Source organism: Melanostigma gelatinosum (genome assembly GCF_949748355.1).
Source record: "Melanostigma gelatinosum genome assembly, chromosome: 15".
NCBI classification, from domain to species: Eukaryota; Metazoa; Chordata; class Actinopteri; order Perciformes; family Zoarcidae; genus Melanostigma; species Melanostigma gelatinosum.
In genome coordinates this window covers 4,034,815-4,048,242 of record NC_136648.1, presented here as the reverse complement: position 1 = coordinate 4,048,242, position 13,428 = coordinate 4,034,815, and the positions used below count along the sequence as shown (strand labels likewise).

At 41.2% G+C, this 13,428-nt stretch overlaps 1 protein-coding gene across 1 annotated transcript; it reads right to left on the bottom strand.

Moving 5' to 3' along the window:
• Window positions 1-10,290: 10,290 nt before the first annotated feature.
• Window positions 10,291-12,438, bottom strand: LOC306789095 (tripartite motif-containing protein 16-like). The gene has a single exon (XM_079284883.1). It carries the CDS (start codon window positions 12,421-12,423, stop codon window positions 10,741-10,743), a length of 1,683 nt encoding a protein of 560 aa, XP_079141009.1. The 5' UTR covers window positions 12,424-12,438; the 3' UTR covers window positions 10,291-10,740.
• Between the last annotated feature and the right edge of the window lie 990 nt (window positions 12,439-13,428).

Genomic DNA, 13,428 nt, shown 5'->3' with positions numbered 1-13,428 from the left:
CACTTTACGTTGGTGCTGGTTTATGCTCTTAGAATCAGGGAGGGGTCAGGCAGAGCCAAGGCCACAAAGGAAGTGGTGACAAACGGCAAATAAAAGATAGATGGTCTCTCATAGCTCCAATACCTCTGTTATTGAAGTTGAGTTTATTAACTCAGAAAAGTAAAAGTAAAAAAAGTCCAGAAAACCCAGGTGTGCCTGAATTAAAAAAAAGAAAGACAAAACGGTTGTTTTTCTTGTGGAAATGTGTTATTACAAGTTCAGATTATGAAGCAGAAGTCTCCCATCAACTTGGTAGAGTTCCTGAGACATCCCATCTCATTGTTTTTCATCTGGTCAGGCTCCACCTCGTCCCCCGGCTCGGCCGAGGTTCCAGAAACACGGGCGCCGGTTCTTCCCGAGCTTTTCCTTCTTGTGGTCGACTTTAGTAGTGAGTCAGTGTTTCAGTGTTATCAGCTTGTACATGAAGTCATACTGTACGTGAAGGAACAGGGCTGTTCCCTGCTCCACCCCAACGCCTCCAGCCTTATGCAAGACCTGTGTGCTGTTAGAAGTCTTATCTTTTCACAATTACTAAAAGATACTTCCCATGAAAGGTGCCAAATCAATAAAGTTGAGATAAAATCGATTCAAATATTTTTGAGGCATACATAGTGCGTCTCTTTACAAAATGCTTTTGGTCCTGATGTCTATAAATACATGTTTTAAGACTTGTTGTTCAGGAATACTCTTCAGTTAGTTGACAGTCTTAGTTGCTCAATAGTTCATAAATGCTTAAAACAACAGTTCTGTGAAGGTATATTGAAATATACAAAGCTAAAACATGCAGGAATGTTCTGGATGTTGATGTGGTCTCTTATGTGTGTCAGTCAGGCCTGGCAGACCTTGAATAGTGTCTTTAATAATTCGGCTCATTTATTAACAGAACGTGTTCTCAGCTCTTTAACAGTTGTCATGACGTTTTTCCATTTCTCCTGGTGTGCTCGGGTCTCTCTTGGAAAATACATCTTGATCTCAATGAGATTATTCAATAAAGGTTACAATCTGTATGTTGTTTTCAAGTGCAAAGGGTCTGTGATGCTCAGTGGAAGCAGGTTTGTTTTGCTGAGAAGAAAAGGGTCAAAAACAGAAGCAGAGTTCCTCCTAAAGCTGCAAAATTCAATTCAATTCAATTCAATTTATTTTTGTATAGCCCAAAATCACAAATTACAAATTTGCCTCAGAGGGCTTTACAATATGTACACGTTTGACATCTTCTTGTCCCGGGACCCTCACATCAGAACAGGAAAAACTCCCCAAAAACCCCTTTAACGGGGAGGAAAGAGGAAGAAACCTGTGGGAGAGCAATAGAGGAGGGATCCCTCTCCCAGGATGGACAGGCGTGCAATGATGTCATGTGTAGAACAGGATAGTGAATTACAACACATTCAATGTAATTACAGCACATTCAATGTATGACACAACCACGACAGGAGGCAAGACCTGGTCCAGGTAAACCCGGATACACAGGAACCTGTGAGGCGAGAAAGCACAGAGACTCTGGTGAAGAAGCAGGTCAATAATGTGCATTCATGGTATCGGTAGTATGAAATAGTAATGTGAGTAATAATAAAAGGGATATTAGCAGTTGGAGTCAGCAGGGCCATGGTAGGAGGAAGGACCAGGGTCCAGATGAAACCATGCTCCATGGAAACCTGTGAGGAGAGGAAGCACAAGGACTCCGGGGAAGAGACAAAATGAGTACCGTGCATTAATTGTATCGGTAATAGGATTAATAATCAGTACTGTGCATTAATGGTGTCGGTAATAGGATTAATAATGTTAATTCATGAAGATCGTAGTAGATGTCAGCAGGGCCATGGCTGGTTGAAGAACCAGTGTCCAGATAAAACTGCGGTCATCCTGTGAGGCGAGAAAGCACAAATACTCCAGGGAAGAAGTAAAGTTAGTAATCAGCATTAATGGGACATCAATGCATCCAGACGGAGGTGAAGAAGAGGAGGAGAGAGGTGCTCAGTGTAGGAAGTCCCCCTGTAGTTTTTGCCTATACCAGTTTGTCCATGGGCCGGTCCAAGGCAAGCCAGAGCCAGCCCTAACTATAAAGCGCTAACTATAAGCACTATCAAAGAGGAAAGTCTTAAGCCTACTCTTAAATGTGGTGAGTGTGTCTGCCCCCCGGACAGAAACGGGAAGCTGGTTCCACAGAAGAGGAGCTTGATAACTGAAGGCTCTGGCTCCCGTCCTACTTTTTAAGACTCTAGGAACCACAAGTAACCCTGAATCACTGGATCGCAACTCTCTAGTAGGGCAGTATGGTACTATAAGCTCTTTAAGATATGATGGAGCCTGACCAGTTCGGGCTTTGTAGGTCAGTAAAAGGATTTTAAATTCTATTCTAGATTTTACAGGGAGCCAGTGCAGAGAAGCTAATACAGGAGTAATATGATCTCTCCTCTTAGTTCTTGTTAGTACACGAGCTGCAGCATTCTGGATCAGCTGGAGAGATTTAAGAGACTTATTAGAGCAGCCTGAAAATAAGGAATTGCAGTAATCTAATCTAGAGGTAACAAATGCATGAACTAATTTCTCTGCATCGCTTTGAGATAGGATGTGCCTGATTTTTGAAATATTACGTAGGTGAAAAAAGGCAGTCCTAGAAATAAGTTTTATCTGAGAGTTGAAAGACAAGTCCTGATCAAAGGTAACTCCAAGATTCTTGACGGTGCTGCTGGATGCCAGCGCAATGCCATCTAGAGAAACTATATCATTAGAGAACTGATTTCGGAGGTGTTCTGGGCCTAGTAGAATAACTTCAGTTTTGTCTGAGTTTAACATCAGGAAGTTGCAGGTCATCCAGGTTTTTATGTCTTTAAGACACGCTTGCAGTTTAGCAAGCTGGTTGGTTTCGTCCGGTTTGATCGATATATATAATTGAGTATCATCTGCATAACAATGAAAGGTTATAGAGTGTTTTCTGATAATATTGCCTAAAGGAAGCATATATAAGGTGAACAAGATTGGTCCAAGCACAGAACCTTGTGGAACTCCATAACTGACGTTGGTCCTCATTGAGGCTTCATCATTTACATAAACAAACTGAGATCGATCCGATAAATAGGATCCAAACCAGTTCAGTGCGGTTCCTTTGATGCCAATATAATGTTCCAGTCTCTGCAACAGGATGTAGTGGTCTATAGTGTTGAACGCAGCACTAAGGTCTAACAGGACAAGAACAGAGACGAGTCCTTTGTCTGATGCGATTAGAAGGTCGTTAGTTATTTTTACCAGAGCTGTCTCTGTGCTATGATGCTTTCTAAATCCTGACTGAAAATCCTCAAATAAACTATTGTTACACAGAAAGTCACATAACTGATTTGCAACTGCTTTCTCAAGGATCTTAGAGAGGAAGGGAAGGTTCGAGATCGGTCTATAGTTGGCCAACACCTCTGGATCCAGAGTGGGCTTCTTAAGAAGAGGTTTAATCACAGCTACTTTAAAGGACTGTGGTACATGACCTGTTACTAAACACAGGTTGATGATGTCTAATAAAGTTGTGCTAATTAATGGTAGCACTTCTTTAAGCAGCCTAGTCGGTATAGGGTCTAAGAGACAGGTGGACGGTTTAGACGTAAAAATTGTTGAAGTCAGTTTGTCAAGGTCGATGGGAGTAAAGCCATCTAAACATATATCAGGGTTTACAGCTGTTTCTAAGGTTACTCTATTTGTGGAAAGATCGGTCGAGGGCAGGAGATTATTAATGTTGTCTCTAATAATCATAATCTTATCATTAAAGAAGTTCATGAAGTCATTGCTACTGAGGTCTATAGGGATACTCGGCACAACAGAGCTGTGACTCTCTGTCAGCCTGGCTACAGTGCTGAAGAGGAAGCTGGGGTTGTTCTTATTTTTCTCTATTAACAATGAGTAATAAGCTGCTCTAGCATTACGGAGGGCCTTCTTATATGTCTTAAGACTGTCTCGCCAGAGTAACCGAGATTGTTCCAAGTTAGTGGAACGCCATGTTCTTTCAAGTTTTCGCGATGTTTGCTTTAATTTGCGGGTTTCAGGATTATACCATGGAGCGAATCTCCTTTGTTTTACCAACTTCTTTTTTAAAGGAGCAATAGAGTCTAGTGTCCTTCTCAGTGAGCTTGTAGCACTGTCGACAAGATGATCAATCTGGGTCGGACTAAAGTTAGCACAGGAGTCCTCTGTCACATCGAAGCATGGTATTGAGTTAAATACAGACGGAATCGCTTCTTTAAATTGAGCTACGGCACCATCAGATAAACATCTAGTGTAGTAACTCTTGCTTAACGGTGTAAACTCAGTTAGTAAGAATTCAAAAGTTATTAGATAATGATCCGACAGAAGAGGGTTCTGTGGATAGACTATTAAATCGTCTATGTTAATGCCATAAGTCAGAACCAGGTCGAGAGTATGGTTAAAACAGTGAGTGGGTTTCTGTACATTCTGACAGAAACCAATCGAATCTAATAATGAAATAAATGCAGTACTGAGGCAGTTGTTCTCGACATCCACATGAATATTAAAGTCACCTACAATAATTACTTTGTCTGTTTTAAGGACTAGACTTGATAAAAACTGAAAAAATTCCGATAGAAATTCAGAATACGGACCCGGGGCCCGGTACACTATCACAAATATAACTGGCTGTATTGTTTTCCAGGTTTGGTGTGAAAGACTAAGAACCAAGCTTTCAAATGAGTTATAGTCTAGTTTAGGTTTAGGGTGTAATAATAGGCTGGAGTCAAAGATGGCTGCTACTCCACCTCCTCGGCCAGTGCCTCGAGGAATGTGAGTATTGATATGACTTGGAGGAGTTGATTCATTTAGGCTGACATATTCATCATTACTCAGCCAGGTTTCAGTAAGACAAAATAAGTCAATATGATGATCTGATATCAGCTCATTTACTAGTAGAGCTTTAGATGACAAAGATCTGACATTTAAGAGTCCACATTTAATTATCCTATTTTGTTGTACTGTTGCGGTAGTTTTAACTTGGATTAAGTTATTTTGTTTAACTCCTCGATCGTTTATTTTTGATTCAATTAATTTAAGTGGCCGTGGGGCAGACACAGTCTCTATGTGGTGTTGCGTGAGTAACTGCTCTAATGGAAGCTCAGAGGAGTGTGTAAGACTGCAACTCTGCTTCCTGGTCTGATCTCTGGGTTGTCATGTACCAGGTCCATACAGAAACTGGGTCAGATTTGCAGAGATGAGATCTGCTCCATCCAAAGTAGAAGGTCTGTCACCAGGTGGCGCTAGAAGACCAACAAACACACATACAAAACCAGAAAGAATCAAAGTCTGTAGACCACAATGTATTCAGAGCAAAAATCAGCACTTCATAAATAACTGAGTTATGACTCTTGATTATTAATCTGTCCTCTGAGTGCTGAGGAGAATGTGGAGCTCTGTCCAAATTTACATCCATGAAATCTCATCACTTGTTTTTTCTCTCTTGTGAAAATGACAGATTATCTGCTTGGCTGATTTCAGTGTGCAAACGTTATTATGTGCAATTAGAGTATAGAATCAATGACATGATAGTGAGGGGGGGGGCGGAGAAGACAAAGCGGTCCAAGACAATCAGAGTTACCTTTTCATTTGTCTCTATTCCCTTTTTACATTGGAGAGTACAAGATGTGATGCATTATACATCATGTGATGTGATACTCAGTGTTATGTAAATTAACTAGTTTAAATGAATTTAGAAAAGCTTCTTGGTAGTTCATCCACATCTGCTTATTTTCCATTTTTTGTGTCATTAACTCCTGAAACTACAAACAACTTTGTGCCATAAAAAGGAAAGATATATATATATATATATATATATATATATATATATATATATATATATATATATATATATATATATATATATATATATATATATATATATATATATATATCTTTCACTTTATCATTGTGTCCCTTATTGTGATTGATCATCAGGTAGCCACAATTACACACTTGACCTTTCACCTCTGTGTATGGCCTGAATGTGCAGAAGGACCGGCGACAGCGTCATCATCTTCAGAAAGTTGTTCAGATTGTTCAAGTCAGATGATGTGAAACTGATCCCTCCTAAAATCAAACTGTGTCCCACTGTAACCAGTAGGAGGCGCTGGTGCTCTGCCTTCGTGGCTCGTTGGGGCTTTGTGAGCTGCACGTTTGTGTCTTCGCAATTTAAAACCACTTTTGTGATTCTTGAAGCGTGAATGCCATCACCAGATGTTAAACGCTGAACGTTATGTTTTCAAGACACGACATCACGGTCACGTGACTTCACGTCGCCACCACTGCGCTAAAGAACATGTTGTAGTCTCATTTATTCACTTGTTAACAACCGTCTGTTAAAGACATGTAGAAGACTCAAAGTTAAAGAGAGGGTTTTTATTATTGGCACGCTTGTGTTAACCACAGACTTTATTTCAGACATCAAAGCAAAACCCATTTAAAACCACTGGCTTTGAGACGGAAACCAGGAAGTGCAAAAAGTGGAACTCATTTCCGTGTTTTAGGTCTGTTTCCAGTCCAAACAGCATCTCCTTCAATCGATCCTGTGTATGAAACCCTCTGAATGTCTGTCGACCACCTTCCCCCCTCGTGTGTCATGTTAGGACCTCTTCTCGGGCGTGTAGGCGAACGAACTGTGTTTGATTGACACACCTCACTTTCCTACACCTTTTCCTTCTCACCATGAAACTTCTGAAGTTTATTTTGAACATTAAAACAATTACTTTTTGAATTACAACTTTTCTGAAAATCTATGTTTAAAAACATAATGAGGCATTATCTTAATGTTCATCTCACATATGTGCTAAATTGCATACAGTTCCCAAAAAGAGCTCCTGGAAATGACACACATTTTGAAGACACTACAGGTGAGTAGGGTACAAAGAATGAACTCATAGATGTCACCATGAAACTTCAGTTGATGCAAGTTTCCTGAAATGTTATGTTTAAATATGCAAATGAGGCATTATGTAATGGTAACTTTTGGTGATAAAGTAGAAATCTACACATCCAAACAGACAAAGTAGTGAAATAAACACCGAGATGTTCATCTTCAGCGACAACAACACATTCAGCTCATCTACAAACCAAACGGGTCGGCGTTTGCTGAAAATGAGTCGGGATGCTCAGAAGCACATCACAGCTGTCCATCAAAGCAGAACCTTTCTGGCCACCGGTCTGCAACACGGAATGAAGATTATTGACTCGAGTCATACAATGAGAATGAAGTGACCTTAAACCCAGCGGTTCACAGATGTTCTGTGCATTTAAATGTAAAATAAAACATTTCAATTCAGACTTTAAGTCACCAGGGTTGTTCCTCCGATTCTTTTCTTTTGAGAGGTGTTCTACAGCCAAGCACCGAACTCTCTCTCAACCAGGGTTGACCTTTAACCCGACCTGGTGATGTGGACGTTTTGGGGTTCTTTCTTTCATTCTTTTTATTTTCAGTTTACACAGGAGTACGACATGCCACTCACAAACAGAACAGCACGTAACATACCTGCCAACCACACAAACAACCAATCCCTGACACACACAAAAATACAAAAAACAAGAACAAGTCATCATCCTTCCACTAGATACCAATAAACATTATGAATATTATGAATATAGCTCCCTGGGCGTCCCCCGGAACCCGAAGTTACAAAAACCTCCCTCCTACACACATCCACTTTTCAGCCCACACATTGTATGTGCCAAATATTGTCCTCCACATGAGTTACATACAATATGGCGGCCAACCATACAAACAGTCACACACAGTGACCAACAAAATATTGTGGACCTTCTTCCTTCAGAGTCACTTGGATCCCACGATTGCAAAACCTCTTCGTAGAATTTCGGCATGTTCCTCTCCAATAACATCCATAACAGGGTCCCAAACAGAGAAGAACCCATCTATGTCTCCATGGAGAACACGTGTGAGCCTTTCCAGTGGGATTAATTGAAGAACATTATAGAGCCAACTTGAAACAGATGGTTTTGCATCATCTAGCCAGTGCTGTAAGATTGATAACCGTGCACAGTACCATAGAACACTAAGGATTCTTTTATACCTGTTTAATACAGGTGAGGCAGCGTCTAGGCCTAGAATGCATTGTAGAGGATTGAGCTCAATAGGACATTGTGTTATGGAGGATATTTGGTTTCCAATTTCAACCCAAAATGTGTGAATTACCGGGCAGAGCCACATTACGTGCACGTTGGTGCCTACATGCTGCTTGCATCTTACACATACTCCAGAGCAGTCCTTGTCATATTTGCTCCTGCAGTATGGGGTAGTTTGTAATTGATGTATGATCTTAAACTGAGTTTCTTGGGATGTGTAATTGCTACATATTCTTTTGCTGTTTAACATGATTGTTTTCCATTGGCGATCTGTGATTGCAGTTTTAAGATCTCGTTCCCATGATTGCCTGCAGCTGTGAGTACTTATATTGCTTCAAGAAAACAGTTTATGGGAAATGGAACTTATTTTTTTTCTCTTCAGCTGACAGACCTGGTGGATGATTGTCTCTATCTGCTCTGGTCCTTGACCTTCCTTATATTGGGCTACAGAGTTTAAGAAACTGCGTATTTGTAAAAATCTGAAGAAGTGAATCTTGGGTAGCCCGTACTCTTCCTGAAGTTGATTGAATGATTTCATCGTGCCACCTTTATAGAGATCATTTATTACCTTAATCCCATATGTGTTCCATTCTTTAAACCCAGAGTCCATGCAAGAAGGAGTCAAATCGAGGTTATTAACAATCGGTGCATAAAAAGAGTATCTTCTATTGTTGGAGAATGCCTTCATTACCTTTATCCATGTGCTTAGGATGTTACTTTTTATAAAGTTGTCCCTAATGCTCGATGCTCGTTTAACTTTATTCAAGAATGGTATGCTTGACAATGAAAACGTGTTACATCCTTGCAATTCGAAGTCTAACTATATTGATTTGGGGTCTTGTGCCACCCATTCTGATACATTCTTCAGTTGTATAGACCAGTGATAGTATTGAAAGTTTGGTACTGCTAGAGCCCCCATTTACCACCAGTTTTGGGGTTCTTATGCCTGGCGATAGCCATGGCCGGAGGCATTATGTTGTCCTGTTGTTCATCCGTCCCTCTGGTCCTTGAACGCAACGCCTGGAGGGAAACTTTTCAAATTTGGCACAAACTCAAGGAGGAACTGTGAGCTTATGGCTAAAACTTAACACAATAATTTTGGCAATTTCACAAATATGTCAAATAGGATAAAATAAAGTGATGACATTTTTGAGGCATACGACTGCGAGGCGGTGATTCAAGTTTTGTTTTTATTCATCTGTAAAACGTCACTTTTAAAGCTGTGATAAACAAAGTTTGAATTGCATGTGTTCCTCTTACTAACAAGTATTGTTCTTCAGGAGATGTAATCTGTACGATTGTCACTCTGTGTAAACTAAATGAACTTCAGATATTGAAGCATTTCTAAAGTCACTTTAAACTGAAATCACTCTCCATTAAAGAAAACAAATCTCACACAAGTAGAATATCTTATTTTAGTTGATTGTTGGATGTTGACATGTTTCACAGCAATATGTGAAAAGTTAAATCTGACAAGTCACCCTGTCGTAATATTAGATTATGTAAATCCCTTCACACCCAAACTTCACCAAACTACCGTAATTCACTATTTTTATAGATTATTTCATGTCTGTGTAATAAATCCTCTTTATTGACAAAGTGCACAAACAGAATGTTGGTTGTAAGAAGCGACACGTGATATCAAACTCTGCTCATTTCTCTGACAAAGATGTTTCAGTGAGGACAGTTTAAAGGACAGAGACTGACTGACTCATGTTCTTCTGCTCTAAACATGAACTCTGTACTTTGTGCTGTTTCAGGAGGAAAACTGACTCAGTTATACTCTCATATTAGTTTCACATTTTCTCCATCAGCTTTGTATGAAACCCTGTAAATAAGACAAGAAGAAAAGACTTTGTTCATTCTTGAATCAAGAAATACTTTATTCATCATGTAAACCTTCAGTTTGTTCACATCCCATCAGTAAAGTCTGTTCAATGACTCTTGTTCAATGATTTCATCAACACATTCACTTCATCCTCACAATCTATTTGTTTGACCAGAATCTCAGTTATGTAAAGAGAATAATGAATGATTCACTTATTGATTATGATTCTAATAATTAGTTATATAATACATCATAGTACCTCTTTTGTACAACGATTAAGAAAACAAGAAACAACATTTAATCTGTTGTAGAAAATAAACATAATTTCACTGAAAGGAATCTTTACAAAGAGTGCTGAGAACTAAATCTCTTTGATGAAAGAAGCTCTGGTGATTTCTCTCTTTAAGAGCCATGCAGTGGAAGAGAAGCAACAACTAACAAATACATCAATACTAATATTTATCAAACATTTAAACCTCAGAGCAGTTTACATTTTCATGAAGAGAAATATCAGTTCAGGTCAACAAAGATCATCATGAGCAGTGATAGCCTCCATGGCTAAACAGACACAGAAAGGAGCTCCACCTAAAGACACTCAAACATTTACACAACAATAATGAGAAGACGTCAAAGCACCGCCCACAATGTTTGATTGACAGCTGAAGAAACATCAGCAATTAAGAGACAATGATGGAGACAAAATGAGTTTCAGGATTAAAACACAGAAATGAATTTGCTGTTCCTTAAATCACTTCTGACTATTTTAGTTTGCAGAACTCAGCAGTGTTTCCATCATAATCATGAATATAAAGTCCAGCATAGAGAGGCTGAGTGAATGTGGTCTGGACTCTGTGGAGGAGAGTCATGGTTTCAGAGACGCTGTAGAAAGACAGAATACCTGCTCTGTGATCCAGGTACACTCCTACTCTGGAGGACTGAGGACCAGAGACGGGAGTTTGGATATCGTTGTACAAAAATGTAAAACTGTCTTCGTCACAAAATAACGCCCACGATTTGTCATTCAATCCAAACACACTTTCATTAGAGATCCCTGTTCTGCTGATATTCTTGTATGCGACTGCTACTAAAACTCCTCTTCCTCTCCACTCCACCTCCCAGTAACAACGTCCAGTCAGACTCTCTCTACTCAGGACCTGAAGACATTCAGTGAATCTGTCTGGGTGACTAGAATAAGACTGTTCTTCACTCATTAATGTTGCTTTTCTGTTCCCCTCAGATAATAACAGATGTGTGTTTGCTGTGTTTGGATCCAGTGTGATTTCACTTGAATATCTTAAGAACTCAGCTCTGGTCTTGGGCTCTGCTTGTGAAGGTGACAGTAAAACGTCCACTTCAGTCACTGCCAGTGAGACGTTTGTCCACTTGTCTCTCAGAACGTCCTGTAGTTTATCTCTGACTTCTGACACAGCCGCCGTCACGTCCTCAAAGTAGCTCAGAGGACGGATGTGGATGGCGGACGAGTCTGTAGCTTCTCTGAGTGGTGACAGTGAGGGGTAGTTGTGTAGAAACTGGTTGTGATCCTCTGTGTGTGAGAGCAGCTTCAGCTCAGCGTCTTTCCTCTTCAGCTCAGAGATCTCCTGCTCCAGCTTCTCCTGAAGCTCTTTGACTCGACTCACTTCACTTTTCTGCTGGGATCTGACCTGCTGCTTCACATCGGAGCTTCTTTTCTCCATGAGACGGATCAGCTCGGTGAAGATCTTCTCGCTGTCCTTCACCGCTTCGTCGGCAGAGCGATTGACGGCCTCCACCTCCTGTTGAAGCAGCTTCACGTCTTTCTCTCTGTCCTGGATTCTCTGCTGGATGTTTAGTCGACTCACCTCCAGCTCTCTCTGCCTCTCAGTCCTTTCTGCTGCAGCTGAGACTGTGTCGTGGCCTTTGTGTTCATCCACAGAGCAGAGGTAACAGATACACTGCTGATCAGTACGGCAGAACATCTTCATCACCTCATCGTGACGAGAGCAGATGTTCTCCTGGAGCTTCTTGGAGGGGTCCACCAGCTTGTGTTTCTTTAATGGAGCTACATCATAATGAGGCTGGAGGTGTTTCTCACAGTAAGAGGCCGGACAGACGAGACAGGACTTGAAGGCTTTCAGTTTCCTCCCAGTGCAGACATCACAGGACACATCTTCAGGTCCAGCATAGCAGTGATCAGCAGGAGCAGCTTGGAGTCCAGTCTTCTTCAGTTCCTCCAGAACAACTGCTAACATGGTGTTTTTCAGCAGGACAGGCCTCGGTGTGAAGGTCTGCCTACACTGAGGGCAGCTGTGGAGTTTCTTCACATCCTCTTCATCCCAGAAGCTTTTAATACAGTTCATGCAGTAGCTGTGTCCACAGGGAGTAGTCACCGGATCCTTCAGTAGATCCAGACAGATGGAACAAGAGAAGGTTTCCCGATCCAGCTGAACTCCTTTCTGCGCCATTTCACCTCTCAGTGACAACGACTGTCTGAGTTTCACTTCACGAGAAGCGACTCTGCTTTGACTTCTGATCTGAACAACATGTGTTTGTTCAGTGAATGGAGGCTGTCAGCTCTATCGCTGCACCACCATGTTGGTTACACCCATCTTTAAAACTGTAGATCTGAAGGGGAGGGAACAAGGAGACATGTGGACAGAGTGGAGCCGGCTGTGTTTGAGAGCAGGAGGAAGAAGGAGGGCTTATCAAGCTGTGCTTCATTCCAGGAAGAGGAGCAGCGCTGTGAATGTGAACTTTGTTTCCTCATTCACAAACAGAGCCTTGGTGAATGATGAATCACCTCCCTCATTTCACAACATCCTGTTTATACCTGTACTTTAGACCTTCAGACCTGTGAAGGGGAGGGAACAAGCAAATACCTTGATGAGGTGGAGCTCACTGTGTTTGAGAGCAGGAGACACAGGGAGGAGTTTTCAGGCTCTACTGCAGCGGTTCCCAAACTTTTTAGGCCGCGCACCCCCTTCTACATCCCGACCAGGTTCGCGCACCCCCCCTCCATTAATAAAAAAAAAAAAAAAAAGAAGCAACAGAGCCTTTTAAGCCTTCATAGCCGCATAAGAATCGGACCAATGAGAGAACAGTTTGCTCGCGCGTGGCATTTGTTTACAAGATTTAGTCCGCTGTTAAATGTTGCAGTGTGAACACAAACCGAACAAAGGAGCAACTGCAACAAAGCAAACGAACTGAAGGTGTGAAAACGCCCTGAAACACTGCAACAAAGTTTCAATAACTTTCAGTGACACAAGGCGTCACTTTTAAAGAGCAATACGGATGCGAGCACACACGCACAGGCTCAGAGGCAGATTATCACATTGAATTTACAATTAATGAGCGACTAATGTAGCCAGGATGTCTTCGGACAAAGCGTAGATGCGGCGCGACACAGTGTTGTTGGACACCGGGATCATGTCCAACTTTTTTGCTTCTTTCTCCCCAATCATACATTCCAC

What these genes read in the sequence shown, in the direction of transcription:
- LOC306789095 (XM_079284883.1), bottom strand. Translation starts at nt 12,423, where the DNA reads ATGGCGCAGAAAGGAGTTCAGCTGGATCGGGAAACCTTCTCTTGTTCC.